Below are 25963 nucleotides of genomic sequence, written 5' to 3' on the forward strand. Positions count from 1 at the left end.
AGTTCATAATCCAACATGTGCTTTCGGTCATTCGTTTCCGTCTAAATTATATTTCACAAAAATCCGTTCCGTTACATTGGGTGTGTTCTATGTGCAATAAGGAGATTTAATGTATTTAAAACTAAACATTATCTACTACAAGAAAATCAAGCCTTCGCCCGGTTTTTGCGCCACATTTTGTAACACCAGCGCCGGACGTGATTGATGTGATAACATTTTACAATAGATTTATTTAATGTCAAACGTAATGCTAAACGGCAACAAACGGCATTCCGCTGCCAGCTGCCCGTAAATCTAACGAAACAACGAACGTTAAACGAATTTCCCTCCCAAAACGTTAGATTTAAAACATTGCCCACCCCTTGTCGCGATTCCCTGCGCTCAGCATGCATTGCGCATTCCTTTGGCGGAGCCTAGCTTCCCGTGCGAAATCTTCGATCCCATGCCACCAAACCCCATCCCCCATCCTCTAAAATACTATTCGTCCCACTCGCCCCACAAACGTATGGATGGCCACAGCCAGCGGAGCGACCAAGAGCCCCCGTTGCACCATCGCACCAGCCCCACTGCGGAAGCTATTAATCTCGAGCTCGTCGAAATCGTAATGCTGCGTGTGGTTGTAGTTGGCAAAGTACCAGTCCATATCCTCCCGCTTGCGGATCTCGTTGACGCTGTCCGCCCCACCGCCATGATGGTGGCTGGACGGGGACAGATCGATAATGTTCGGCGAGCCGAAATGGCGATCGCCACCACCGGCGTCCGTTTCGATCTTCGGCACTACCCGGTGCGGCGCGCCGGGCGTAGTGTTGGGGAAGTACGGTGTAACGGTGGAGGAGACGGGCGCCGGCACTTTCTCGACCATGCCCTTGCCGGGCGGCGGTCTGTGCGGTTGGCCGGGCGCGATGAGCGCGGACAGTGACGAGGGCGTGTTGCTGGTGCTGTCGTACAGCTCGGGACGGTTGGGTGTGCGGGCCAGCTCACGGATCGTTGGGTTGGGTGTGGTGAAAGCTTTGTTGAAACCTCCGCCAACGGTCGATCCGATCGTTGGGGTGGCCAGCTCGATCGAAAGTCGTGTGGTAAGCTCATGATCGTTGTGTGACGATCCTGGCTGAGCATTCACCTTCCCATCGATGTCTTCGTCGTCTTCGGCCGCTTCCTCATCTTCATCTACCGCCTCTCCCTCGTCGTCCTCTTCTTCGTCCTCTTCCTCCATCTCGGAATGGGGCACACCCGAGCCGGTCGAATTACTTCCACCCGCACTGCTAAGCTTCTCGCTAACATCGGGACGCTTCGGAACCATCGGCGGAGGAACGGCCACGTCCTGCTTGCCCGGTATGTGATGCGTTATACCATCGACAAAGTACGGCGCACTGTTGTGGGACGGTTTAATCGTCGCCTCAAACTTGTTCTGCTGCAGATAGCGCGTCGGCTCGGTAACAAGCGGTACGCGCTCGTTAAACTCGGTCGGCCACTTGCCCGGCGGTTCGTGTGTGTAGTTTTGATTGATGACTTTCAGCGTCGGATCGGTAATGGGCGTGAAACCACCCACCGCTCCCGGTAGCATCGGTGTAAAGCCACCCTGCTGGACGTCCACCGAGGGCGGCTGCCGGTAGGATGTCTGGAAGAAGGGCCGGTAGAAGAGATTGTTCTCGTTGGTAGCGCCCGCATTTTTGTCCAGCGGATCGGTCGGCGCTTTGAGCGTTACCGTGGACTCCGTCTTCCCACCGTCGGCCCGATAGATGGTGCTCTGTTCCGGTTCGCCCTGCTTGTACACCTGCACCCGTCCCTTGGCGCGGGATCCGCCCGAAGCACGGTTGTTTGCGTTGCGACCGGCAGCTCCACCGAACATTTTGCCAATGTTTAGGCTCGGTATGGGCAGCCCGAAGAAGGTGAACGGGGAGCCGGAATCTTGGTCCCCAGGGGATAGTGGTGGTGGTGGTGGAGCGCCTCCCGGTGGCCGTTGGAACTGGTTGAACTTGTTGTTGTTGAAGTCGACAAAGTTGGTGGTGTAGTTCCGTCGATCTTGCTGCGGATCTTGCGCGAACGGTGTGGTGTTGTTGAAGCGTTGCCCATTCGCTAGCCGGGTATCGTTCAGCGCGTTCGGGTAGTCGACGTACTGGTCGTAGAAATAGTCACTATCACCGGGAGATGGTGAACCTGCGTGGAAGGGAGGAGTGGGGCCCGGTGGCAGTTCGTAGTTTTCTGAACCAGCACATTCGTCGTAATCAAGCGCCCGGACAAACACATCGCCATGATCGTTCGTCAGTGGATGATCACCCTGATGGCCGGATGGTGCCGTTCTGGCTCCCGACTGACAGTCAGTGCGCGACAGTCGCATGTCTAGCAGCATCTTCCCATCCCTACAGCGTGGTCCAGGGTAAAGACTTCGACTTTCCTGCAACCAAGCCATGTACCACAGCATATCGCAACTACAATCCAAAGGATTACCTGGAAATATTGGCAAAGAAAGTACACATTAATGGCAAGATATTTGACCAGCATACTTCCATTCTACTAACCATCCACATCGAGTATGGCAATGTTCGTGCGCAAACTGCGAAAGATCGGCTCCGGCACGCGTGACATCTGGTTGTTGCGCATGCTGAGCACCCGCAACCGTGGCATCGTCGCGAACGGTTCACCCTGGATGCCACAAATCTTGTTATTGTCCAGCTTCAGCTCCACCAACCAGTCTAGTCCACGCAGTGGGCTCGGTGTGATCTTGCGTATACTATTCCCAGTAAGGTCAAGTACCTCCAAGTTCCGTACACTTCTCAGACCAACACTGTCGAGACTGCGGAATTGATTGGCGGAAAGGTTAAGGTACACGATCGAGGGCGATCGGAAGAAACTGTACGGGGAGATGTATCGCAGGTTGTTCTGTTGCAGATGTACGGCCTGGGAAGAAGATTGAGTTTAAATAAGTTAGATATAGCCAAATGATCACTTCCTCTAAACCCAACGCACCTGCAAATTGGGAAGATCCTCAAAGACGCGCTCCTTCAACTCGCTCAACTTGTTGTCCGCCAGCACAAGCTCTTGCAGTTCTGGCAGATTTCTCAGCGACCCGTGCTCCAGCAGTGTCAACTCATTGCTCGAAAGATCCAGATACTGTAGCAGCGGCAAGTTCCTGAGCGATCCCTGGTGTAGCTGGTTTACCTTATTGTTGGATACCTTCAGCTCTTCCAAATTGCGCCACGACACCAGCACATTGGGTGACAGTTCCGTCAGCTGATTGAAGCTTACATCCAGCTCCCGGAGCTCGGCCAGCCCGGACAACGATTCTGGCAGCTCTCGCAGCTGGTTCGACGAAAGATCCAACGTCTGCAGGGAGCGACTGTTGCGGAATGCTTTCGGCGATATCTCCACGATGCTGTTCCGGGACGCATCGAACTGTTCGAGCAGTGCGTTGCTGTCGAGCAGATTGTCCACCAGCACCTCGATCCGGTTGCCTTGGAGATTGAGCTCGCGCAGGTTTTCCAGCGGACTGAAGCAGCGTTCGTGCAGGGCGAGCACACGGTTGTCCTGCAGGTTCAGTATCTCCAAGCGGGAGAGCCCGGACAGACTGCCATCGTCCACCGATTGAAGTTGGTTGCGGGCTAGACTGAGGACGCGTAGTTGCGGCGTTGGTTTAAAGACGGCCCTTGGCAGACGGGTCAGCTGGTTGGCGCTGATGTCCAGCATTCGAAGGTTCGGCAAATCCCAAAGCTGGCTGGCGGTGGTCGGTGGAGGTAGTTGGGTGATCATATTGCCGTGCAGATTAACTCGCTCCACAGCCACCGGAAGTCCTGGAATGAACTCCTGCAGCTTATTGTTGCCTGCGTCGAGCTCAAACATGTGGTTCAAGTCACGGAACGTTGCTGAATGGATGAGTGACAGCTCGTTGAAGGAAATGTTTACCGTTTCCAGCATCGGTGTGTGGGTGAAAGCTCCGGCATCGATCACGGACAGTGTGTTGCCGCTAATGTCCAGCCGACGGAGCGATGGTACTCCCACCAACAGATTCGGATCCATCCGCCGGAAGCTGTTGTACGATATGTCGATTCCCTTCAGCCCGGGCAGATTCCAGAACGGCATCGGTAGCTGATCGTGCAGCGAGTTGTTCTGTAGTCGAAGCTCCCGCAAGCCCGGCATCGCCATAAACGCGTCCCGCTCGATCATGCGGATGCGGTTCTGGTTGAGGTACAGCTGCTCCAGCGTCCCATGGCCGCGCAGTGCACCGAACGGGATCGCTTCCAGCTTGTTGTGGCTGAGATCGAGAAACCGCAACATCGGCAGTGCGTCCAGCAGCGATCGCAACTCCTCCACCCGGCCAATCTCGTTCTGCTGCAGATGCATCATCTCGACGCCGCTGCCCGATGCCTGCAGGAACGATTCGGGATGCACACGCCGCAGATAGTTGTTCTCCAGATGCACCAACTTCAGGCTGGGCGTCCGATGGAACGCACCGTGGAAGATCTCCGTAATGCCGTTGTCGTTCAAGTACAGCTCCTTCAGCGAAGGCAAATCCACAAAGCTACCCTCGCTCAGCTTCGATATCATGTTCCGATCCATACGGAGCACCTGCAGATTGTGTATGTCCTTCACCGCCCGACCGATCATGCCCGCATCCGTGATTTTGTTGCCGGAAAGTTGAAGCGTCTTTAGCGCCGGCAGTCCAACGAACGTGCGCAGATGCACCCAGCTGATACCGTTCTCGGACAGGTTGATCAGCTGCAGCTTGGGCAGATCGTTAAACAAGCCCGCCTCCAGCCGGTTCAAACTACTGCTGCCCGTCACGTGCAGCGTTTCGAGGCTTGCCAGATCCCGAAAGTACTGCGGGGCGAGCTCAATCAGTGACCCGCTCTGCACGTTGATGTACCGCAGCTTCGGCAGACCAGAAAAGTCGGGCAGACGCTTCAAGTTTTCGCTCTGTATGGTGACCGCTTCGAGCTTGCGCAGCCCCGTCAGGCTGTCCACCGGTATGCTGCGCAGATTGCGCTCCACTATGAAGATCTCGACCAGGCTTTTGTCCAGATCGTTAAGCCACCCGTTCGACAGCCGCTCCAGCCCATTGTGACGCAGCATCAGGCGGAGTATGTTGAGTGGGGCGAAGGTTCGCCCCGGCAGCGAGGGAAGAAAGTTGTTCTCCAGTATTAGCTCATCGATCGGTCGAATGATTGACTTGGAGACGGCTTTCAGGCCCATCAAAACGCGTGGCAGATCACTGTGTGAACACCTGAAGAGAGATGTGAAATAAGCAAAAGTTAGAATGAATTTCAGTGAACATGGGACTGACTTCTTACCATATCTGTATCTCGCTGCCCCGCTGGGAGCATCGACAAGGGAGTATTATGTCCTGCGGTGGACAGATCGTATCACGCTGTCCAACTACTGTGCTTACGGTGCAGCACAGCAGCACCAACAGGCAGAGCAGTTGCCTCATCCAGCTTATCCTTCTCCAGTAGCAGCACGTGGCACTTGTGGCGAGCGCCATTGATCCTGCCTTACAAGACCGTACGCTCGTCGATTCTGATGACATCTCAGCGCGGGAGACAGCGATCATTCGTTAGCGCACGTTGGAATGGAAGGTCATTTTCTTACGGCACGTGCGTCACTTTCGCCCAGCTCGCACACCGAACCCTGTCAATTGAGAGTTGGGAATTAAAGGCAAGTTTTCGGTACATTGTTTTACGCGTTTAAAAGCCCGCTCTTGCAAATGGGTAGGTAAATTAGTTTCGCCCTATGCCTGTCGGATATGCCAGTTTATTTACGCTTTGTAACTCCCAAACAGGTGCAACGAATTGAACCCGCTTTGTGCGGCTGTAAAGCGACGAACCGTCGACGTTCGTAACACCGCGAACGTACCTGACGCGGATTCTGACCGCCGACAACGCCGGGGGTTCGGTTACGGAAATTAGTCTCGAGGAAGCGAAAACGAGACGAGAACAATGAATGCCACCCACCAGGCCTGTGGCGCTTTGTGAAAACTCTGACCACTCTGACGACCACGGCGCTGTTGGGCAAGGTCAAGTAGCCGAAAGTGAAGTTACACCCGTCTCCAACCGTCACAACTCCATTGACATTGCACCACAGGCAAAGGGTACGGAGATTTTGGGGAACGATTACGTAAAGCTTGCGTCGTGGTGATGGTAGTCATTTCCACCGTCTTTACCGAATCTCGGAAACCGGACAAAAACGGGGGAAAGACTTTAAGCGACGAACCCGCAACCCCACACTCCGCGTAGAAACAATTCTGCCGCGCGCGGTGTCAAGTGTGGTCGTTCAAAATGATTTAAGACGCATAGTTCCGCAATCGTGTACTGGCGGCGTCGGCGCCATACGATGGGACGGACAAGACAGGCTTATTTATGTTTTGCCGGGAATCTGCACAGCCGCACAAGAGGAATCAGTGAAGCATGGTTCCGAATTTGTAGCAGTAATGCGCAAAAAGCATGTAATGGGGACTTTTTTTTGTTGGTTTGAGGTACGGCATTTGCATGCCGGTAGAGGGAACGGGGCTAAGGGCTTTGCAGTCGTTGTTTGAGCTAAAAATGGATGCGATTTTATCTTTCGTTTTGAACATGACATGGAGCTTGTTTTATGCCATTTGATCGCTTCACTAGATTAGTTAGTGTTCCTCTGAGAATAGAGCTAGTACCAAATAATTCGCAGTACTACACCATAACATTGTCATGTTATATTGCCAAGAAAGTCGTTCAAACGATGCATTCGTGTACATTTTGTTTAGTTACGTCTTTGATAACATTCAAACGTGAGCTTATCAGCCTTTTAACACCCTAGATTGAGAAGCAGAGCTAAGCTAGCGGATGAATATACAAATGGACGTTTTCATTCACTAAACCTGACCGTAACAATAACACCCAATTAATTATTACAAGTCTCATTATGACCGAAGATAAGGTCGCTATCTGTGCCCTATTTGTAGCTGTTTGTTTCTCGAATGATCAAACACAGTTGACAATTTTCAAAGAAATCCTCTGAAAACATTGTAATTTGAGGTATTTTAAAAATAAATAATCAAATAAATAAACATTTATATAAATTATTAAATAAATAAATAAATAAAATTAGTAATATTCCATAATAAATTAATTTCGCCATGGTAGGCGTATGGTCCGTAGCGCATTAAAGAATATACACCATAATACTCTGTTTTCCAGCTCAGTTTTCAATGTGCTCAACATTATTCAAAACTTGCAAGATGTTTTTCAACAGCTGTCATTATTTGTGATAGCTAGGCTGTTAAAAAACCCCTTGCGATTGTTGAATAAAGCCGTTTACATTAGAAACTGACATGTAAAATAGTGTTACTGTCCTGAATTTCGGCCTAATGTCAAAGATTTGGCAAAAATTCAACAAAAATTGAAAAACATTCGAGAAAACTACTTGATATTGCATACTATTGGAGAAATAAGACGATATATTGGATGTGTGGAATCTAGTGTCGTTTCATTTATTATTTCCCTTGGAAAATATCATTTAAAACAGACTGTTTCTACCGATATTTATGAAAATTATTAATTTGAGGTAGACAAAAATTGAATTAAAAAAACAAAACGAACTCCATTCATATACACCATTTTTCATACCTTCTAACCATATAACATTGCAAAATAAGACACCCCCGCAACATGTGTTACATTCACCACCTTTCCTTTCTTTCCCTTCACTCGTTTTGTCGACGCTTCGGGGATGCCGCTGCAACACACAATGCACGTTTCCTTTTTTGCTTTGCCTTACTGTTTTGACAGCCGTCATGCATAGAGAAAGAGAACGTGAGTGAGAGAGCGAGCAGACCCATACCCAGTCTCCCTTTGGGCACTGATGCAACTGTGAAAAACAGCGGCGGGCCCCACGACGTGCCACTACGCTAGACCAAACGGTCACGCTCGAAGGATTCGCCTCCCAGTTCCGATGCCCAAGACGACGACGATGAACGGTGTGTGTGTGTGACGCCTCACTTACGCACCCAACCCACCGGCACATGAGGGGGCTCGTTTCGGTGCCCAAGCGACCGGGTTTGGCGTAATGTTCGTTTTCGTTTGCTTCCTTCACGCCCGGTAGATTCGCGTATTGCTAACCTAGATTGATGCCCCGCCGCGGAGGTAAGACAGGGCGAATAAAAACCAAGACACAGAGGGAAAGAGGAAGAGAGAGAGACATGGGATTTTTAGACGCATGTCTGAAGAGAGAGCGAGGGAATGACAGAGCTACATAATTCGGGAAGAGCACGGTCGAGCCTGACTGCAACGAAAACAAATCTATCAGCCTGGGCTCATGCGTCTTGCGCACGTGTACAAGAAAACAATTGCCATTGAGAGTGAATCTGGTGTGTGTGTTTTTGGGGGGACGGGCGAACGGCGGGTCACCAGAGGAAGCAGGTCTCTTGAAGCGCAGTTTACGCCACCGTGTGCGGCAGGTGTTTGGCCAGGCGTGAACACGGTTAGGTGAAGCTTTAGCGACCAACGGGTCACAGTGAGCCTGCCACTTTCAGGCACCTTTTTCGCAACATACTATTACTTTTATTCATTATCAAACGATCAAACGCAACAAAAAAGTGGTTCAAAAAGTTATCCAACAACTTTGTGCGACAGCCTCCCAAAGCTGCGCAAAATGTCCATCGCGCATCCCATTGTCATACTCCATTTATGTGTTTATCGCTCGCTGGAAGGAAGCACGGCATGCACGCATCCCATCCGAAACTGGATCGTGCTAATCGTTCCGAAAAAAAGCAGCATTACCGTACCTTAGCGTCATTAGGCTGCGTACTAGTGCGCGCGTACGCGCGTGCGCACAAGCACGTGCTCCAGTTGGGCCCACTTACGGGAATCTGCCACTAGCGGGGTTTGCACTATTAGACACGCTTCGTAATAGCTACGGAGTAATAGCGTGCACTGGAGAAGTCCTAGAAGCAAAAGGTAGACAGTTGGGGAAACCGTTTTTTGCCGAAACAAACCCTCCCGAGAATCGGTGTCATCCCGTACGCAAACCGCGTGCGCCAGTTGCCAGGGCCGTTTTATGGTGTGCGCCTGCTTTGATGACACTAAGCAGAGGAAAATGTCCTACGAAAAAGTGTATCGGAGCATGAAATGTGATGTCGTTTATTTCCCACTGCCCTAGAAATTACAGAAATTGTCGCACGCGTGTTGGGAGGTATGCGATGGGATGCGATATTGAGAAAATACATATAGAAAAAAGGTCTATTTTTGTTTGATATAAAATTTAAAGCGCATTTTACTGTTACCCTAACAAGATATTGATAGTAGGTTATAATAAAACTTTAAACTAGTAGGTTGTAATGATTGGTTTGGAAGTGCAATAAAAGAGCTCTGACTTAACAACATGCCCATCATAGGTTCAAGCCCCCAATAGACCGTGCTCCCATACGTAGGACTGACTGTCCTGCTATGGTAATCAATAAGTCATAAGACCTTAGCCGATAGAGGTAGTTGAGTCAAAGAAGAGAGGAAGATTTATTTTTTTGGCATAATAACTGAGAGACATTCTTGGTCTTGGAAACGCATTGGAATTTTTGGACTTCCGTTCATGCTGGCTAGGCTTCTCAAAATTACAATTACTAACTGCACATCCCATGTGAATCACAATCCAGAATATCTACTAAAACCATCCTGTTCTCGAGGATGACTGTAGAGAGATCGAGATTGTCCTATTCTCGAGAGACTTTACTGTAGATCGCTTGAACTTCAGCGTAGTAAAGTACTATGTTGACTCAAAGTAAATACAGATCCTCGTATCACCTTAAGTGCCTAAGCTATAGCCTGTTGAAACAATTCACATTGAACAATCCTCTCGGGACTAGATCTAGATCTAGGATTGTACCGTATATACTAGTACAAATACTCACATAGAGCACTGAGATATGTACCATATCTATTTCTGATAAAACCCATGAAGCCACGTCCAGAAGGAATATCAGTAGAAGCAGGGTGTAGGTGTAACTACACGATTGTATCACATCCATAGAAACAATCAAGCTCGCCAAGCTCTTGGTTATGTGTTTTGGTAAGAGAAGATGTCAAAGGAACAACTAGGAGTGGGAAGGTATGGCACGATCACGTCGAATATCAATTTATTGACAAGGTAGACACAGAAACAACATGTTACGGGTATTCCTTATAATTTGTGAGTAGAAGGGTTCGGTTAATGTGATGTTTCTTTGTCCTGGCTCATTGACACAAATGATCAAATGCTCGTCCTCACACAGCTAAAAACCCCTTTGTAGTTATGATTGTTCCAATGTTATTGGAGATTCAGAAACCAAAAGTATATTTCCAAAAAACAGTGATAACATCCCGAATTTGTTTTTTGTAATGAGTTCAGCTTGACAACTTCAAAAAAGAGCGTTTTCTTGTGGTTGTGTAAGAAAATTGCACATCGACAAAACTTGAGAGTCTTGTTAGAGACATCCAGAGCATTGATTTTCTATCGATCAAACAGCGACATGAGTATTATCAATTTCCTCAACCAAGATATTCAACTCAACCAAAATATTGTCACTTTTTTGGCAAACACTTTTTCACTTTATTGTGTCACTGCTCCAGGACTATAAAACAGTGAGAAAACCTCTACAAAGATGTTTGTTGCTGCTACCGTAGACTTTTTGACTATTTTTTATAATATTATGAATGTTGTGATTCGTGAAGAGTTCAAGTAACTATGGAATTCTTCAATACCAAAAGATCCTCCATAAATCTTAGACAATGATCTATTGTTCCAAAAAAAAGAACTCATTGTACCCAACAATATGAATAATTTTAATATTAAATTGTTCTTCTTAACTGCGACATTTCTATGTGTCTGCTTTACGCCACTTCGTAACTCATCTGTTCAGTTACATGCTTGTTAAAATCATCCAAACAACAAAAACAATGCAGTACCTAGACTTTTTCTTTGCATTACATCGCTTCTCTTTGATCGTTCACATCAGGTAAGTATAAATAAATAAATCTTAAAAATGTCTGGCAATCGTCAATTTATAATCTCCTTTTCGTACCACGATTATAAAACACATCTGTAACGAATTTTTACAACAAACGCATCAAATTCCCCCCAAAAAAATCCCCATAAACCGATACACGAAACGTGCACGCGGTACGCGCACAAACTGTCACATAAATCACTTACGCCACGAAACCTGCCCCCGCAACTGCTGAGCGCTACGGCCGAAAGGATGGAGAGAGAAAATCGACCCCACTGCTCGTACTTGTTTGATGGAAAACTTGGACACTCCTGCAGCAGTAGTACTTTCCAGCCTGACCTGTAGCACCCGTTTCGTTGTTTTTCTTTGGCCTTTGCACACACTGACCAACCAACCACGAGCACGAGTGAACCTTTTCCTTTACGGTAAAATAGATTCGTGGGTTTTAATTAACGCTTAATTTAGTAATTTCTACACTTCACCAGTGTGGACTATAAACGCACGGTATAACCACTCTCCCGATCAACACTCACTTATGAAAACGATGGCTTCGAAAACAAAGCAAAGTAAAAACAAAACAAAACACACAAAAAAGGAAATTTTGCTACCACCAAACGTTGCTCACTCTAGCCGGTGCATCACTTTCTTCGTCGGGATCGTAAAATTTCACTGTTCACTGATCACTTTCCTCTCTGCCACTGTGACTGCGGCGGGGCGCCGTAGACTAAAGCGCGTTCAGGGGTTTAGATGATCTTGTTTCAATATTTTGCTTTTTCTCCCCTTTCTTTCCAGCACGTTCAGACACTTTGAATTTCAGAACACCTTGCTTCTAGAAATAACTTTCAGCTTCCACCAAAACCTTTAAACTGTCTGCCACACAGACGATTTTCCTTTACACAATCACGTTTTTCCCCGTTTGGCCGATCTCTTTTTCGCCATAAGAAAACACACCAGTATTACGCAAATTGGTAAAACTTAGTATGCACATACACAATTTATGCGATGTTTCGTGTTTGGTGACTCACTTTCGCAACCAACACGTTCACTCACGCTCACGATTGCTGGCACGATCAATCACCAATGCTTACGGAGGTGATCGCGACACCGACAAACAAAAAAAAAACGAATTTAATTCCACTTTTTGACCACAGTTTACATACACACAAAAAAATATCTCTGAAGCTTTACACACTTCACACAAACGCTACGCTCATGCGCTGGCAACCACGCACGCGATCCGTTCGCCAGGAGCTTTCGATGATGTCTGAGCTGAAACGGTCCAGCTCCGTTCGGGTAGGTTGTGTTGTGTAAAAATCCAGCCCGGCCGTGTCAGCGCAATGGAGGGTTTTTCTTTGCGAAGCTTCCCTCTCTATTCAACACACACACACCTACATACGCTAACACAAAAGCATACAGACATTCATAAACGGCCACAGCCACGGCCTGCACGCCCGGAAAAATCCTCCCGCTGCACCGCCGGTCGTCGTCACCATCGCTGCCGGTAGCGATAGACGAATTACATTTCCACGGTTGAAGGAGAAGCTGCCTCTTGCACGCGGCAGTAGGCGATGCTAGCAGCCCCACCGAGCCGCACTGCACAGTACAGGTGGATGAAGATGGGCCTGCTTGGATGGCTTGAATAGATGTTTAGATGGATGGATGGATGGATGGATGGATGGTTTGGGAGGTTTCGGTATCTTTGAATCGAATGGCGAAGGAACAATGAAACGATTGCAAATCGCCACCAGAAATCCCTTCCTGTTTCGCTACCTTGCCCCCCGCCCTCCGTTTTGGGTGGAAACCATTCACCATTGCGTTACAAGCGATCATAAATGATCATTAGGCAGGCACCGTTTTGGGAAGGGAAGGGAAGCAGGATCGTGATGGTACACGATCAAGCTCACAGTTGGCTTGCATTATGATGACATCAACACAGAGGACGTTAAGAACTTAATGTGAATTATTGGCATTGGTTTTTAGGAATCCAGTCACTAATACATTTGCTGCTTGTAAAACATGGATGGTGGATTAACTGGAAAGCTTAATCGTATCATTATTATATGTGATAAGGATTCTGCTCACTTATCTGCTGCCCATAATCTCCCCAATCAGGGTCAGATACCGTGACTGTTGTGAAGATACGAATTTTCAACAGGTCCATTTGTTATGCACGCTAATGTATTAATATAGACGGGGGATTCGTTGTCAAGCATAATGTTGGTTTTATAAGCTGTTTATGATTAAAATTAAATATACTTTAGCTTTCCACATCGATAAGAATCAACATATAATGACAGTTCAGCAGTAATGATGGTGATTTTCTGTTATTTTAGAGTACCGGATGAATCTCATCACAACTCACATGACGCATGTTCGCATTTATCTTGTGAAGAAACTATTTCTATTCAAAATCCAAAGTTCCTAGTTCAAAGTTGATCTCGGAAATATTTGTTTGACATTTGATACCTTCTCAGAATACGGATAAACTAAGCACGTTCGGCTTGGCGAGAATTAGAAGATCTTTCCGATAGACCCTTTCAGGGACTGGGAACTAATATTGGTTCCTAGAAATTCCCTTGATCGATCGATCGTGTACGATTCCCTCGCACTTACCTTCTTCAAGATTGAGTCGTTAGTAATTTTAATTGCTTTTTCTCAGAGAAAGATAGAGATTGTTCAACCTATGATAGAAAAGCTTCCATGGAAATCGATACAATTTAGCAAGATTTAACGCTTCTCTCTGGTATTCTAGTTGAAGCGATGCAAAGAAAAGAAACATAATATTAGACGATCACCAAGTAAGTCGATATCTTAAATCCATGAGTGAGCTCAAGATAGTTGCCTATGTCTGGTGCCTCTTTCTAGCAGTAGCATTGCTAGCAACAAGTGTTGATCTCTAGCAACTCCTTCTATCGATCGACTTAACGAATAAGTTTCTATTTCTGTGAGTTTGGAATAAAAAGCATAGCTTCAGCAACTTATTAACCCAATTGATTTACATTCGTTAAATTATCGTAACAAATGGCTGTGAGCCTACAAAATACACGCCAAAGTTTAAAAGATTTTTAAAATATGGGCTGAAAAATGTATCTTGTTTAACAAAACGATTTCAAAATTGCTTAAATGTAAACTTCTGGAAGACATGTTCGAAGTTGATTGATCATCTTATTTAGAGAAAAATTTGAATTAAAACATGTCACTAAATGAAGTCACCAAAACCTTTCTTTCATTTTAAATTCTCGGGATTTCGTTCCTCACATCAATCGACAATCATTTTCACTTGCTTTTCAAGATTTCATCACCATGATTTGATGACATTCATTAGAGAATGTCTCTTTAGCTAAGTTTCTCTCAGCTTAAAATTAAGCTGCGGTAGGTTCCAAAATAGTCGCAAAGAAAACGGAGTGAATTGCCTAATTTCATTGTTAGCCAGCCCTTCACATACCGAAGACACGAGGTGATTCGTCATTATTGGCTAACTATTCCTTCACAATACGTCAAACGTCGCAAAAATAATCGAGAGGACACTAAACCCTTTCCACACTTTACAAAGCCCACAATTACCACTTCCTTGAGCTGCCTCACATAAGTGGGTGCTGTCCTAGAAAAGAAAAAAATGGAAATAGAAACAACAATGCAACAAAACAAGGCGATTTGTGTGGAAAGATTTAAATTTGCTTCCTCTCCCTCCGGATCGGTGCTTAACTTCCGCGCCAAACACGCTGGTCATTGACAGCAAATGGTGACAATTATTTGTAGTAAGGTGTTTTGGTGTCCATTTTTCCACCCAACACAATTCAGCCTTTGATTGCCACACACACACACAAACAAACGCACGGTAATGCGCCTCAGTGCGTTCTTTCCTCAAAAAAAGGGCAATGGTGCCTTTCTAAGACAGGTGCCAACCACTGAGCTTGTGAGTGTGTTTGCGTGCATTTGAATCTTCAAGCAAACGTTGCTCCATTCCTTCCCCAGCCTTCGGCAGGGTGTTAATCGTCCGGTTCCACCCGATGCGTGTGGTTGCGAGTCCATCACCTTGGCGCAAATCGCAGACCCGACAAGACGACACACAGGGCAGGGCACGGGGCAACGCGTGTTTCGCAAAGCGTCCGTAAGGGTTTTGGCTCTTTCTAAACAATGAATTCGAAATTAAGGAAAATGGTAATTTGCCTCTTTCTTTAGCCAAGCACAATGAGTGACGGACTTGGTCTCCCCCATGGGGATGGCAGCCCATTCGCCCACTGAAGGCCAAACCTTCCCAGAAAGGTGTACCGAAGGGTAACGCTTTCCTAATCGCCCTCGCCATGCCGTGCGCAACCGTTTGGGTGAGTTCCGTTTGACCTCCGACCGTGTGTCATGATGGCGAGGGCGAGCGACATCAGAGCCCGCGTATGGAGGGCCCTGGCGAGATGGCTAAATATTTGTCAAACAATGTGCAAAACCATGGCGCTTGCAGGTTCAGGGCTTTTTGCTGCTGTTGTTGTTTTGTTTTGTTCAATGCACACCCACACGTGTGGCACAGGGCCGGATGCAATCAGGGCCCCCTTGTTCGGCGCTGACCGTGATCGTATTGAACCCATCCGAGAGACTAATCTTCATAATCGCTTTATTTGGAGGCAATTTGGTTTGACTTTTCTGTTTACGGTGATTGAAGCGACCATTGTGCGCTACCGTTTGGATGCATTTGGATGCAATCTTCACGCAGCGCCACAGAAGAATGACATGGGTTGGGCATGGAAATTGTATCGCTAAGCGATCGTGAAACGAGCAGGTGCATCAATTTCAGGGCTGATCGTGGCTGATCAATGGTAAGCTGCGATAGTGCGATTAATTGTTCAATGTTCAAACTGCTGAATGGTTTGAAAGTAATGTATTGCAACTAGCATGGGTATTTAATTTCCTTGATTGCTTGACGAAGAATGGTGGCAACTTAAATGCATGAAAGTCTCGATAAGATGTAGATGTATCAATACCAACAAGGTGTCTAGCCTGTACGGAGCCTTTCTCGTACGCTGTATAGAGTTCAGGTAGGCGCAATGGCTTCCGATGTTACCTCACAGCTTAGACTATCGTAGAGCGGATAACAGTATACTTCCATAATATTGGTATAATATTGGATACTTCTCATGTGTTCACGCGATTATAAGGTGGTAGCAAGAATGCAGGAATGCAGGATGTCTGAAAATATATAGAGAAAAAGATGTCTGATTAAACTTTATGCTTAAGGTAACGTGCTGTCGCTAGAAGGATGGAACAGTTGCTTTCACACTAGCTATCAAATAATCTATGGGAGAGGATCTATTACCACCTTCATCCTTCTTCTTCTTATTTGGGGAAACAATTGTGGCTGTTCTACACCTGCCTTTATCACGGATGGTTTCGGCTATCAGTGACTAACAGATAGCCTGATACGATAGGACCAATGCGTCCAGGTCAACTGTACCAAGTGGCTTAGTTCACTCTGATTGCTGTTTTTCAGTAATTATCAGGTGGTGTACGATGATGTAACAAAAAATTCCAGGTATTATAGTATATTATAGTAGTACAAAAATATAGGCTGTAGTATTCGTATTTGGTAGAGATCTTCATTCACTAATTTCGTTGTTGGGCATGGGTTATTTTTCTGTCGGCTTCTGAAACGAGATATGGACATCGCCCCCGACTCTTATCTGCCCTTACATAGGCTTAAAACACGGACTACCGCCTTTCTGGGAAATATAAGTTGCTTATCACAAAGCATGTGAAATTGAGCAAATTTTGAGCATGTTTTAAGTGAAAATATGGCGTTTTCGTAGCCTTCTCGCATCAAAACTTGCTTCCGATCCAAAATTTATTGTGAAGTCGTGTCCGCACGATAGCGTATACAGTGGAACCCCTCATAACGAGTTTTTCGCATAACGTGCAAATCTGAATGCTCTACAAATAGCCCTCTTAACGAGTAATATCTCGCAAAACGAGCAAATTGATCATTAAGTGATCATTTCGAGAGTTTCAATACTAAGAATCGTTATTTCCAATCAAGCTATTTCCAAAAGTGCCAAATGAGGATGAAAAGTGGAAAGTAGGAGATACATTAACGCTCACAGACGTCCAAAACTCACAAAGTCATACAAAAATCGAAAACAGCCGGGACGGCCCGTGAGTGCGTCCACTCCGCGTCCAGATAAGTCTTCTCAGAACAGATAGCGGAGCTGAGAGTTTTGTTGCGCTTCTCGACAGGTGCAGTAAGTGAGGTACTGTCTTCAGTTTAATTAATCCTTTTCCTTCATTCTCATTTGACAATATTCGAGGGTCTCTTCGGCTTCGGCCGTGGAAGTGGGCAGGACGTGGATTATAGTGTGTAGTGTACCTCCCTAAGCCGGTCTATATAGTACAGTCGTCAACTCGTACGACTTAAAAACATGCCCGTCATGGGTTCAATCCCAAAATAGACCGTGCCGCCATACGTAGGACAGACTATCTTGCTATGGGGGGAACCAATTAGTCACTGAAAGCCAAGCCCACAAGTGGGTACAGGCAGGCCTTGACCGACAACGGTTGTTGAGCCATAGAAGAAGAAGAAGAAGAAGTACCTCCCTAAGAAGTGTGTGTTTCAAAATCGACCGTCCCCCCGTAGCTAGGATTGACTATCCGGCTGCGTGGTACTTAAGCAAGTCTCGAAAGCCTGTATAGGCTGGCATGTTCGCGTAGGACGTTACGCTAAATAGAAGTTCTGTTGCCACTTGGAAGTGTTCCGTATGGTTGTGATATGTATCAACGGAACTAATTATTTCACTTTTCATACAAATTTTATCAAAAAAAACCTCCCGCATATCGTTTTTTTTGCGTGCCGAGTGAGGCATTGGGACGGATTAAACTCATTATGAAGGGTTCCACTATACGTCACCAGTTATATCAACATAACAAATGTAGACTGCCTCGAAATGAAGGTCAAAAATGTTCCTGTATAAATGCTTGTGAATATGCATCTATTGACCAATTCCGATAGGACAGAAACATCCAAATTCATACCTTTTAACCTAACTGGCAGCGGTAAATTAGATCTCTAGAGTCATTAGCAACCATAGCTATACCACCGAGCAAATCTTGGTCAAGAATTCATTTAAATGTTTACCTGCTCTTCCTAGAAACCAGGAAGAAGCAATTCAAACCCGTACATCTCCATGCAGGAAGTCCAATTATCTAAACGAATCTGTCGCCGAAAACTTCTTCAAACAGTTCCAGCTCACCCAAAGAGTCACACGCTCGGTGCAATCAACCATTGACCTGGCTGGAGCTGGCGCGATGATGGTGATGCTATGATCCCAAAGCCCAGTCCACCGTAGTGACCTCTTCAGCTGCCAGATCGTATCGGCATTGTACCCGACGCATCGTCCAAAATGCAGATGCGCATTGTATAATCGAGCGAGTGGCGCTTCCTTCCTTCCAACCGTTTCGTCTAAATGGGAATGGCACCGGTCTGAGAGATCGTGAGAACTGACCGACATCCAACCGAACGACACCACGCACAATACGCCGCAGGTTCACGGCGCGCTCGTTGAGGGTAATGTGGTCAGAGCATCATTTGTTTTGTTTTGTGGTCAATGTCAGTCGTCGAACTTGTGCTGACGATCACTGCCATGAACCACAACGGACGACGATCTTCAAAACGTAGTAGTGTCCCATCTCCCCCAAAATCGATCCACGTGTGGACATTAGCAAATCGGTTTTACGCAAAGCAAGTACAACGAATAGTAGAAGAACACTCCAAACCCCCCCAATACAAGTCACTCCCACAAATGACGCGTTACTGGCTGAACCATTATCTAACAGCATCAGGCGATTTTGAGCCCCCTAAAAGATTCCAAACGGCATAAAAATAACTTCTCGCGCGACGACTGATTGACAGATCGTTTCACCACCACCGCCGCCACTGTCGTTTATGCTGTTCGGCTGCGGGAAAAATAAAACATCTCCAAGGAAATCCCGGGCACAGTGACCGTCCTTCGGCAAACGGTCGGCAGTAGATCATATTTTTGCGCACTTCCGATTCCGCCAACCGCGCAACAAGAGCTGGAAGACAACCCGCGAGTAAGGGAGATGTGTTTGGTTTTTCAATTCACTGGCAACCGTAACTCAACGGTGCCGTATCGTGGCTGCGAACGTTCTAAACACTATCTTTTCGAGGGTAATAAAGGGTTTATGAGTTTTTAATTCACCTGCTTCACCAGTGGTAATTAGACGCCTCGTTGTCGGGCGTGAACGGAGCACAACGCGCTATCTGTTGCGTCACAAGTGCGCACACACGCGGTAGCAAAAACGGTTTCCATGGCAATAGGTAATAGTCGTTCATTGCGATCTGCAAGCACTGGATGATCTTTAGATCCAGCAGCGAACTCTGGCAGCGAAATAAAAAGCGGTAGAAAAGTGGATGCCTCCAGTGGTGAACGATTTTCCACCCGAAAGATTCTGGGCACATTTGTATGACCTCCCAACGGGGTGTGCTTCTGGAGGATATTACGTGGTACGATTTTTGCGCCCGTCATGGTCCTGGTGGGGTTTATCTTTATGGAGCATCCTTCAATTGAACTTTACGTAAAGTAGGCATTTGATCAAGTAATCGTGTATTGCGCTTAATGCACGATGCTTGCATATTGCATCATATTGCATTAGCCATGTTAACTAAGCGACCCTGAAAGTGGAGGTTACATGCTCGTGAGGATGCAAAACACTTCTTTTCACCGTGTAGTACGTTTGGAAACTAAAACCATGATAGATGTACATAAATTCCACAATCAAGAATTTTGATGAGATAATCTAGTATTTTTAGCCAAACTAGATCACCATGTCTTGTTTAATTGTTTATTGTTCCTGAGTTATTGGCCAAACAAGCAGCCTTATCATTGAGGTAAAAGAAAAATTTGAACAGCTATTTTAAATTTTAACACAACAAACAGCAAATCAAACGCTGTGTACACGATTTAAGATGGAGCAACGAAAACTTATAGTGGTGCCAATCAAATATAATGTAACGCTGATTAAATTTAAGCACCACCGCAGTCTCAGAGCGGTTCTCGCTGTATGTATGTCGTGTAAGGCCAGTTCTTATTAGTCTGTAATTACGAAACATTTTAGAACGGACATTTATATTGAATCTATGCAATATTTCGGGTGAATCTATCCTACCGACAATAAGCTTGGACATTAACGCACACTGGGCATTATCACGTCTTCTAGCAGGTGTGTTCAGACCAAATAACAAACAACGAGTATGGTACGATGAACGAGGGGTTACATTACAACACGGTGTAAAATGCAAGACAATACGCGCAACTCTCTTTTGGACAGCTTCTATCCTATTAAACCATATACAAAAAGCACACCAAACTACAGAACTGATCTCGTGTCATAAGACTCATAGGACTTATAAAGAGTTAACAAGCAATGTGGATCATCGAACTCTCTCGATTCTCGAAGAACACATCCTAGAATTTTGTAAACTTTGTCTCAAATATCACAGTAATGCTGTCGAATATCTAGTTTTCGGTCTAGGGTCACTCCTATACCGTATTGCACGGCGATAGTTGTGACTTGACATTGACATACACTTATCAACAGAAATTACCAGGTCGTTATAGTAGTTGCACCAGTCAGAAAAAATCCATCAATCGATCTTTGCAGAAAAAGAGAGTCGGAAGTGTTCTGGACGACACGAAACAGCCCAACATCAGCCGCCACGGGAACATCAAGGTCCCAAATTGCTGCCTTGAGGAATGCTAGATGGACTTTCAAATACGTAGGAGGAAACATCATCGATCTGTATATGGTAGCTGCGTGTTATGTTAATTTTACCTGCATTTGTTCAAATATTACACCCCGTGTTCCTGGATCATCTCTGTCAGTGTCTTGTATTCGTCAAATCAAATATTTCGTCACCTTTGTTATCAACTTATTATAAAGTCAACGAAACAAATATTTCCATACCAATTTTATGCTTCTAATACCAATTCTCGGAAATTGAAAACAATTCTAATAACATGTATACTTCTGCTCAGATTATGTTTTGTTTTTGATATTTACATTGTTGTTTAAAAAAAACCCGAGTTAAACTCAAGCTTCTCTGACGATAACGTAGATAGTAACGGTAATAGAGGTTCCAGTTGCAGAATGCCACACCACGTTAATTAAGCTTACGTTGCAAGTCACGCTTAGTTACGTTGTTACTCGTCCCGGTGGCCCAACTAAGCAAGTAAGAAGAGCTTCAAGAGAACAAGTGTGGAGGGGGAGGTGGTCGCATGTGTTTTCGCTTTCATCTGAGGTGTTTTGTTGCTATTTTGGTAAAATTTTGCCAAGAACATTTTCCATAATGTTTATGTTTATTATTGCTCTTAATTAAATTTATATAGCTTCCAATGCCTTGATTATTTGCGTTAAAAAAACCTTAACAATAAATACAAAAGTGTTTAGCTTTCAACCGCTATTTTTATGTAAAATCTGTTGTTTTGCCTAATTTTTGTAATTTATTTTTACAGATGTGTTCGATTTTGTTTAATTCTTCATCCTTTTTGCAGCCCAAACTGTTGCTCCCAGAACAAATATTTTGACCACCAAAATGCATGAGCGGGCGCATGGTTCTGCGACAAAGATCATTCCATCTCGCCCGGTGCGTCATTGAGCGACGCAAATTGCAACAAACTCAATCCTCTCCCCCCGGGTCGGCAAACGAAATGCACCAACAAAAAATGCTAATACGAGCACGCAGTACTCCACCATATTCTTCTCTCTTGCATGCACACTGCACCGTTGCAACAAACGTGCAACAGGGGGAACCTGTTCTCTAACGCATATGCAGTACGGTGTTGCACTCTCGCGGTCGGGCGGTTTAGGAAGCGCAACATATCCATGCCGGCCAAGGGCAACACGTGCGTGTGTGTGTGTGTGTGCATGTGGGGAGAATTCTAACCACGATCAAATCATCCCACAACCCCGCCTGACGACAAGACGCTCCGGAGCGGCTGTGTCGATAAATTCGCCAGCACCGCAGTAACTCGAGGCGGGCCACTTGTGGCCGCATGGTCATCCGCCTGCGTACACATTGCCAACGGGCGAAACACACAGCCACACATTGTAGTCGCCACAAGTACGGCTGCGCACGAGAACACGAGCAGCAGGCGGCAGGACACTCTCGCTCGATCACCCTCATGCCCCGCAAGTTCGACCAAACACCGACAGGGTCCGGCGCGCGGTGTCTCCATGGTCGCGCAAAAATATGCGCGCGCGCGCGCTCCGGTACGGGAATGCCGTTGGGGCAAGCTTCAGTCCAAAGCCGCGACTCGACCCGAACGGACTCGCTCTCGGTATCGATCCCGCACACATCTCGGCAGACAGTCACACCCTTCCTTCCACGTGCCACCCTTGGACTGGTCCTGTCCGCCCAACAGACACATCCGCGGGCCAATTTAGACACGACACAAAAAAAATCCCCAAAATTGGTACCATCAGCCTGTGTGTGCAAGTGAACGTGTGTTTCTGTGTGCGCGCGTGTATGTGTGTGTGATAATTTCCGAATTTCGGGTTCTCCATCATTACCTTCTTCCCGGGGTCATCCACCAAATTGCAATCGCGTCCCGTATCGTCCGATCAGTTTCGGCATTCCTTTTTCGCTGTTTCGCGTTCGTTCGTCCGTGGATTTATCGACCGCGGCCAACCATAAGGACGTCGCCCCGGCAAGCTCGCTAATCACTGCACTGCACAGGCTTCTCGGGCAAGGATGCTGCTACGCAAAGCGACGGCCGCACTCGGTGGATGCTTGCGCCAGCAACTACCACGTGATGTGGTGGTGCCGCTAGCGACCGCACACCAGCACCAACGTCGATGGCTATCGAACGGTGGACGAAAAACGCATCCCAAAATTCTCATCACAGGTGAGCCTCGTACGCACGGCCATTCTCGTGCGTGAACGGACCGCGAACATATGTATGTACCAGTTTAGCAGGGGCGAGCCCCTGTCCCAAACGCTCGTTTCGTTTAGCTCAATTGAGCGCTCAATTGGGAAGTAAATTATGGTGCAAGGTTAGCGTACAGGCGTATACGCACACGCTTCGCTTAGGATCTCGTCCGTAGCGTCCGTTGCTAGGGGGAACAGTTTCTAAGCACCGACACGGGGTCGGTTCTTGGCAGTTGTTTTTTCCCGCTTATTCCCACACTGCCCGAAGTGCCGAGCACGTACGGCTCAGTTGGTTGGAGCAGGCGACGCTATTCTCTCTCAGTTGGTGGTTCCGTAAACGAATGTCGCCTTTTCGCAAGAGAATATTCAATAATGTGTAACTTTGTTGCAGTGAGAACGGCCGGTTGAGTGTTGCAGTTCATCTTAAATGTCCCTTCGGTCGTGTGTGTGTGAAGGGAACGGTTGTTGGAGATGAATTTATCAAAACGTGTCTAACGTACTTCCAATCCCTACTTGCATGGTCAGTTGCATAGCAACTGAATAAATAGACATATTTCAGGCAAACGTTTTGTTTACGTAATGAAGATCACTTGTTTATTACTTGCATTGCTGCAAATATGCATTGAATGTAGTATGATCTAACTTACAGTTTTTTTTTCATGGTCATACAGTGTTTCATGGGTTTTTTTCCTGTTGCTTGTTTCAATTTAAAAAAAACCCCTAAGCACAAAACCGTCATATCTGTACATATCGTGCACATTCAATTGAAATGTATCATATTAATGCCTATGTAGACAATTTCAGCGAAATGGGAGAATGGTTCAGGCTCTCAACTAAACTAATGAACTCTTTAGGGTTGCATTCTAGGAAAGTACATGATTCACGTGTTCATTTTGATGATCACTGAGCTATCTGACAACTGTTTGATTCTCTTGTGTTAAGCAAACACCACAAACATATTGCACAGCTAGCTCTTTTATAATGGAATGTATGCTTTTCACGATTCTCAGAAATTACAGCTCAAAAATTCAAAGTAACAAGTATCGATAAACAACAATACTACATTCCTGAGATTAAATACATCTCAATGTAATGTCCGTCGTTGGCATAAATTACTTAAAGTGAATGAGTCCGATTGGAGGGTTCAAGAGTTTTGTAAAACAAATGTTGGGATTGAGTAGCTTGCCGACGTTAAATCAATCGTCCAAATTGAGTTAAATGAATCACTGCAAGGATTCGGCTCACTCACTCAGAATGTCGTCCACTATAGTGTAAACGGTTTCGATTTAATTTTGCCGAAATTGTCTACATAAGCTTTAATATCCTACACTTCAAGTTTAATTCTTTCATCGAACTTTTTAACGGGTTTTTACTGATCTTTGTACGGGGTTTGTTTAATTTTTACCAGATTTGTTGAAGTCCCTGGATTTTTTATACTTCTGACAATTTATTGAATGTATCTTATTTCCTGCGTTTAGTATCTTTAGTTCTATCGTTTGATTTGTATGTGATATAAGGACTTCATTAAATTATAATATTACTAAAAAGGTCATAAACGTTTAGGATCTGTTTCTCCTTCCTTACAAGAGTAATATTCCACTCTATTCTAGTACGTATAAATAAACAATAGAGACGTCAATATGATTTAACTTTAAGCTGACAATAAACTCCTCATGAACGAAATGAACCAAATGTATTAATTGCCTCGATCTTCGTCACACAATTTTCTCACCCAAGGTGGACTCGGACAGCTTGGGGTGGAGTGTGCGAAGCTGCTGCGCAGCCAGTACGGCGAGGAGAGCGTCATCCTGTCCGACATCATCAAGCCGAGCAGCGAGATCGTCAACAGTGGGCCGTACATCTTTGCCGACATTCTCGACTTCAAGGGGCTGCAGAAGATCGTGGTCGATCATCGCGTCGACTGGATCATCCACTTTTCCGCGCTGCTCAGCGCGATCGGCGAGCAGAACGTGCCGCTCGCGGTGCGCGTCAACATCGAGGGCATGCACAATGTGCTCGAGCTGGCCAAACAGTACAAGATGCGCATCTTCGTGCCGAGCACGATCGGTGCGTTTGGCCCGGACAGCCCACGCAACCCGACGCCCAACGTGACGATCCAGCGGCCGCGCACGATCTACGGCGTGTCGAAGGTGCACGCGGAGCTGATGGGCGAGTACTACCATCACAAGTTCGGGCTGGACTTCCGCTGCCTACGGTTTCCGGGTGTGATCTCCAGCGATCCACCCGGCGGTGGCACTACCGGTAGGATATAGAAATCAAAGTTTTTGTCCAGGCAGTGGAATGTTGCTGTAATTGTGCTTGTTGTTTACCTATTCTTAGATTACGCCGTGGCCGTGTTCTTCGAGGGATTGAAGACGGGCAAGTATCAGTGCTACCTGAAGCCCGACACCCGTCTGCCCATGATGTACATCGAGGATTGTTTGCGCTCGCTGCTCGAGTTCATGACCGCACCGGAGGAGAAGCTACAGCGCCGAGTGTACAACGTAACTGCCATGTCTTTCACGCCCGAGGAGCTGGTGGAGAAGCTGTCCAAGTATATTCCCGAGCTGCACGTAAGCTATCGGCCCGACAGCCGACAGCTCATTGCCGACTCGTGGCCACAGATCTTCGATGATAGTGAGGCGCGCCGGGACTGGGGATGGCAGCACAAGTACGATCTGGACAAGCTGGTCGACCTAATGGTGCGCGATGTCACCGAAAACTACATCAAAAAGGCGCCAAACTGAGACTGAGCGCTCGGTGTGGCAGGGTGGCGAACGTGCTCTGTTATCGAGCGTTGCAATAAATTGGCAAATAAAATTGATACAAATGGAGACACTGGTAGCATCACTCACTAGTATCCGAACAAGATCAATTTGTTTTCTACTCGTGTTCGTGGAGAACAATACCACTGATGATGTATCAAATACCGACTATCAAAAAACACAGTTTTAATCGTTTTATCAATTGCTATCGCTACGCACGAACCGTCAACACTTTGAATTTGACCGATAACGTGGTATGACGAAATTGCTTGATACCGTGGGACCGTGGTATCTAACCAACATTATAAAACTTTTGGCCTCACGTGCGGA

The 25963-nt window shown here is 46.2% G+C and overlaps 2 protein-coding genes across 2 annotated transcripts; one reads left to right on the forward strand and one right to left on the reverse strand.

The window, feature by feature from the left end:
- Positions 1 to 21: 21 nt before the first annotated feature.
- On the reverse strand, positions 22 to 12415 carry LOC120903133 (protein artichoke). Its single transcript, XM_040312370.1, has 5 exons — positions 11149 to 12415; positions 5286 to 5622; positions 2968 to 5218; positions 2520 to 2898; positions 22 to 2448 (listed from the first exon to the last, which is right to left on the reverse strand). Exons 2-5 carry the CDS (start codon positions 5543 to 5545, stop codon positions 470 to 472), a joined length of 4869 nt encoding a protein of 1622 aa, XP_040168304.1. The 5' UTR covers positions 5546 to 5622; positions 11149 to 12415; the 3' UTR covers positions 22 to 469.
- Positions 12416 to 22225: 9810 nt separating this feature from the next.
- LOC120903001 (L-threonine 3-dehydrogenase, mitochondrial) lies at positions 22226 to 25702 on the forward strand. Its single transcript, XM_040312160.1, has 3 exons — positions 22226 to 22845; positions 24606 to 25130; positions 25209 to 25702. The coding sequence occupies exons 1-3, from the start codon at positions 22692 to 22694 to the stop codon at positions 25613 to 25615; spliced, it is 1086 nt and encodes a 361-aa protein (XP_040168094.1). The 5' UTR covers positions 22226 to 22691; the 3' UTR covers positions 25616 to 25702.
- The last annotated feature ends 261 nt before the right edge of the window (positions 25703 to 25963 follow it).

This window comes from Anopheles arabiensis, chromosome 3, assembly GCF_016920715.1.
Source record: "Anopheles arabiensis isolate DONGOLA chromosome 3, AaraD3, whole genome shotgun sequence".
Taxonomy (NCBI): Eukaryota; Metazoa; Arthropoda; class Insecta; order Diptera; family Culicidae; genus Anopheles; species Anopheles arabiensis.